At 34.6% G+C, this 5,385-nt stretch overlaps 1 protein-coding gene across 1 annotated transcript; it reads right to left on the bottom strand.

The window, feature by feature from the left end:
* Positions 1 to 1,346: 1,346 nt before the first annotated feature.
* On the bottom strand, positions 1,347 to 4,641 carry LOC112511530. Its single transcript, XM_025117192.1, has 4 exons — positions 4,211 to 4,641; positions 4,005 to 4,126; positions 2,413 to 2,577; positions 1,347 to 1,603 (listed from the first exon to the last, which is right to left on the bottom strand). Exons 1-4 carry the CDS (start codon positions 4,454 to 4,456, stop codon positions 1,501 to 1,503), a joined length of 636 nt encoding a protein of 211 aa, XP_024972960.1. The 5' UTR covers positions 4,457 to 4,641; the 3' UTR covers positions 1,347 to 1,500.
* Positions 4,642 to 5,385: the final 744 nt, after the last annotated feature.

The raw sequence follows: 5,385 nt of genomic DNA, 5'->3' as shown, positions 1-5,385 counted from the left end.
TTTGGTGTCATGTGTTTCGAATAAAACTTAGAAACATACCAGATTTCATTCCAGTTGTTTCCATCAGTTCCCTGTACCAAATAATCACCATAACACTGCACTTCTTTGATGCACCTTTCCACATATCGGTCCCCTTCATTGATTTGATCAATATTAGGGATTTTTTTGCCTTTTGTATCATCCATTTCTTTGCTTTTCATCAATGGACAATTCCAATATGCATGCCCTCTAATCTTGCACGGATAGCAATGAATATATGACTAATTTGCGTGATCAAATTGCAAATCAATTAATGTTGAATGCTTGAAATTATATCTGTAAGCGAACTATTTATACGCAAACGATTATGTTAAAAGCTTGTAATGACTTTTTGTTCGTTGTTGAGGATTTGATGTTGTTTCCTTTGTTGGTCCTTATTTTATTCTTTTTTGTTTTGGTGGTGGTTGTTCCTTTAAATTTGACTTTTTGTTCTAAATTATGAAAACTGTAATATGTTAATATATTGAGTATCACTATATTTTCATAAGCAAAAAAGAATTTGAAATTATTTTTAAAAGAAATTGATAAATAACATTTTATGTTAGCACTTAATACAATACATATGGTAAACAATAATTTTTTAATCAACACTTACTCCAGAAAGAGGGACATAATGGTCTTTTTTACTCAATTAACACTTCATACAAAATGTTTGGTAAATAAGAAAACCCAATCTGCACTTACTCCAGTTAGACCTCTTATCCGAATCCACACTTAACTAAATTTTTTGATAAATGAGCCCTAAGAATGATGTAGAATAACCGGACTTAAAGATTAATCATATTGATTCTATAAATACCAAGTAATAATCTCTTCTAATACTTTGTTAGTTCATAGAATACCAAATTTTAGGCTTCAAAGTCAAATTCAATAGAACTCTACAATTTGGATGAAGAAGAAAAAGTGTTATTCATCTAAGCGACCATCGAAATACTTTCAACATATAAGTAGAAGTTGAAAGATAACGAAGCCCAAAAGGTGACGGGCCAACCAAAAAATGCCCAAACAAAGGACTAAAAAACACAAGAGTCTTAAAGACAATGTTATTTTGGTCTCGAGTATCTCGTAGGCTCCACCTACAGCGTATTGTTCATTCTTAGTTTCGATTCAATTATCATGGACTTGAAGTGAAGACCTTTAGCAAAAGTTATGTGCATTTAAGCACGACCATCCCTACAAACCGATCACGGCCACCCAATAACATCAAAGACCCTAGACGGTTAAAGTAACAGTTTAATGGGGTACATTTGAAATAAGTAGAAGTTGATGGGCTAGTTTCACAAATTGGAGCCAAGGAAAGCAAGTGTATGAATGGAAACATTAATTGGTATATGTGCATTGAGAATTGCAAGGGCAAAAAACTAAGAAAACTTGTGATTATGAAAAGTAAAATGTGTTAATTATGCAAAATGTACCCAACTTTGCACCATGTGTTTTAGTCTACAACTCCCTCCCTCCCTCCTACTTATGGCATTCTTTTCTTCTTCTCCTTGATCTCCATATAATTGCTGATGGATCTGGACATACTTGATATGGGATTTTTGCTGGAAGAACTTCAGGTACACTGTAACAATCATATAAACAAAACCCGTGAAATACCAACTACTTTCACTGAATTTCTAAATCCAGCGTTTGTAAGATTTCAATTCCAAACTTTCATTTAAACCAAATACGACATTGAAATGTAATCCAATCACAAATCCCACTAAGGGGTTGTTTGTTTACCTCTTCCATTAAGAGGCAACATCTGAATCATTAAAAGATGAATCTTGTTTGGCAAAAAATAAATAGTCTGCCTTCTAATGGTTCTAAAACCCTCTGAATAATTTTGTATCATGGATCTCCCTTAACCATTAAGAGCCTTAATTTTATTGTACAGAATTACCAAACAATTATATTTCATTTTGCACGATATCATGAGAGTCTCTTAATCATTTTGACCACTTAATCATTCTGCACCAAACCATTCGGTAATCGTTAAACAGCCCCTAAATGTAGCAAACCAAACAAACGAACCCATAAATTCTTATTTTATTCTCTGTCAAAGTGACAAAGCTACCTTCTTTTTTAAGGTAGTTTTGTCATTTCCCCAATATTATAGAAATTGACAAAGAAAAGGGAAAAATGGAAAATATATTTCCCACCAAAAGTAGACCCCTCTGTTACCCTTTATTTCAAGAGCGTCAATTGAGCTCTTAATTTTTCTTTCTTACCAAACACAACTACAACCCCATTGACAAAAGATTGATCCTATATGTTTATGTCCTCTTAGTTTCAATGCTTATGTCATGGGTTATGAATCAAAATATAACAATAATTCGGATATTTTACGATCATACAGCAAGAAAGCTAGCAAGTAGGAATTAGTGGTACCTCAAAGTCGAAATGTCGATTTGAGAAAAGTCCATGCTGCTTGAAGTCGAACCATCTGAAACCGATGGTGTGGGTCTACTTGTTGTTAATGGTGAAGTAGGTTGCTTGATTGCCAGAACTTTGCAATTGAAGTTGTTGCCAATGTTCTTCTGGCCCATTGCTAACCTATTCCGTAATAAGTACAACTAAATTACTACACGCTTCTTATCATTTACCTTTTTAGTATGTTTTCCGAAATAAAAACTATATTGTATCAGTTACCAATGGCATGGATTTTCACCAATCGTAACACGGAATTCAATTCCGAGCTGGAAACCTAGCTATCACCAAACTAGGAGCTCATCACTAAATTTGGGTACAATATCTAGTACCAACCCCATTAAAGTGCAACCATAATTTGCATTCATTTACCTTATATTTCCATTAAATGCAATATATTTATATATAGAGAGGGAGAGAGAGAAAAAGAGCGAGTTGGCTTCAAACAATATTAGTGTCAAAATAAGAGAACACGAGAACGACCAAATCACGTGTGATTTGACACTGAAATCACGTATCATTACGGCGCAACTTTGATATTGATTGTAGAAAAATGATTTTAAAGCATGCTCGTGACACATATAGACAATAGTTGTTCGGTTTTCTTTTGTGTTTTTGCAACAATTCTGATTTAGTTAAATTACAATAGCTTGAAAAAATAAATCATTTTGATTTATTTTGAAGAAGGCAAGAGTTAATGAAGGTTTCAGACTAGGACAACAAACTATATTCAATAAAACAAGACCGGTCATAAAAGATATGTCCGAACGGGACCATAAGTGCATACATGTTAAAAAGCACACATAAAGATTGAGTCGAGTTCGGTGTATGTTTCGTGCTCATATTTGATCTGAGCTCTCCATTCAGTTGAGCTCAAATCATGTTCGAACTCAAATTATTCGATAAATGCTATACTAGTTTGCAACCCTCTGTCAAACTGATGATTTTTAAAATATTCTCATGTAAAAAGATAAATTCAAATTTCTGATGACAATAATTATTTCTATTATTAACTAAAATAATTGAATTGTATATGTACATGTCTACTGTCTGCCACCACTATCTACCCATGACCCATTGTTGTGTGTTTATGTCAAAATCACATTTACATGATCAGATTGCATAGAAATAATCATTTGATTTCTATTAAACGTTAAAAAATCATAAAAGTTGGGGAAAATGTTTGAAGAATCGCCCAGTTTTGACATTTATGGCATGATTTGGACGTGAATTTAATCTTCTTCGATAGCAATTTACAAATTTTGTACATATTTTACTAAAAGAAATCCTAATTTGGCCTTACTCACAATCAATCAATCCATTTGTTTTTCAATTTGATGCATTAGAATAATGGAAAAGCAAACTCCATAGTCGGTGATGATGCAGAGATTAATGGCGTTGACCAGACCTAACAACATCACAGGCAATGGAAATTTTGAAATTGGGCATTTATTTCGTAGCAATTGAAGAATTGATGATCCAAAAACTGAATAACAGGCAAATGATTGAAGGATCATATGGTCGATTAAATGAACGAATGTAACAGAAATTACCTGTAGAGAAAGCTCTGATCATGGAGACCGACAACAAGAGTTGAAGCCCCAATCTGCCGGACCAAATCCGTGATCCTTCCGCCTTCTTCATCACCTTCCGTCACAACAATCTCTATCTTCGTCTGTTAGGGATTTCCAATTGCGTAATCGCAATGTCTACAAAGGACGATAAATTAATCGATTCAAATAAAGAGATCTGTACTTACATTAGGGAAACTATGAATGCAGATGTCCTTGAATGAAAGAGCCAACTGAAAGCCTTTCAATCGGAGCAACCTGAGCTTCTTTCTGTTACGCGATTTTCCGCCGGAGTTGTTCGTCGCCGGAAAAACATGAAGAAGAGTAACTAAATCACCGTAACGTAGAACGTTGTGAAGCGCCCATTCCAGAGCCGTTCTTGCTACCTCCACCTCTTCTACCACCACAACTATCCTCCTCACCTCCATTTCCATCACACCTTGACAAAAAAAAACTCCGAAATCCTTAAATTGTTACCAATCCCTATCACAATCTTGAAACTGGGTCGGAATTAATCGGAGGATCCCCGTCTGTTCTCTGGCCGGAGCATTAGTATGGTCGTGTGGGTGCCGATTCTCTAACGTATTATGTGGTCCGAAATATATTGGGGTCTTGGTTTTAATTAATTTTCAGGGGGCGATTTCTCGTCAAATTGTAACGTATTTTTATATAATAATAATAATTATTATTATTTTATTAACATGGATATTCAATCCGTTATGTAAGCCGATGACGAACACATGTTTTGCAGATAACCCGAAGTCACCGCATTTGAACTTCCATGGCTACAAATGGATTTTTATTCCTTCTTGAATTTGAACCTAAGACCTCCTGTTACTTTTGACCTTTAAAGCCAAACTCAAACCAATCAGTCACCACCCACCCTTGTGGTTATATATAATTATTATTTAAAATACATAAAAGTGAATTATATTCTTGGTCCTTTTCTTACTCTTGTTTTTTTATTTTGCTCCCTAAAATACATCACTTGTCCTTTTTCGTCAAACTAATCCCATCACTTAACATTGTTAGAGGAGGTTTCGTTAACTAATCCTTTCACTTAACATTGTTAGAGGAGGTTTCGTTAAGTCTGTCATGTGTCCTTCATGTGAGGGTAAATTTGTCATTTCCCTCTCAGCTTCATCCGTGAACCCTCTACCCTAGCGCTAGCGACTCTCATCTTCACTCGTCCCCTTTCTGCGATGAGTTTAAGATATACATTTAAGAGTTTATATATATATATATATATTTTAAAGTGAATTACATCGTTGGTACTTCTGCTATACCTCCTTTTTGGTTTTGGTACCTAAAACACATGAAGTACATCAGTAATCCGTATTTTGTGTTTCCTCGACTTAACATC

Source organism: Cynara cardunculus (assembly GCF_001531365.2).
Source record: "Cynara cardunculus var. scolymus isolate 2C chromosome LG 4, CcrdV1, whole genome shotgun sequence".
In the NCBI taxonomy this organism is placed as follows: domain Eukaryota; kingdom Viridiplantae; phylum Streptophyta; class Magnoliopsida; order Asterales; family Asteraceae; genus Cynara; species Cynara cardunculus.
This window is presented reverse-complemented; position numbering and strand designations above follow the sequence as displayed.

Bases quoted from the DNA above. Each gene is read 5' to 3' on its own strand.
- LOC112511530 (XM_025117192.1), bottom strand. From the start codon at position 4,456: ATGGAAATGGAGGTGAGGAGGATAGTTGTGGTGGTAGAAGAGGTGGAG. The intron at 4,127-4,210 runs GTAAGTACAGAT...AATCCCTAACAG, and splicing joins GCATTCATAGTTTCCCTAAT to ACGAAGATAGAGATTGTTGT. The intron at 2,578-4,004 runs GTAATTTCTGTT...ATTACGGAATAG, and splicing joins GATCAGAGCTTTCTCTACAG to GTTAGCAATGGGCCAGAAGA.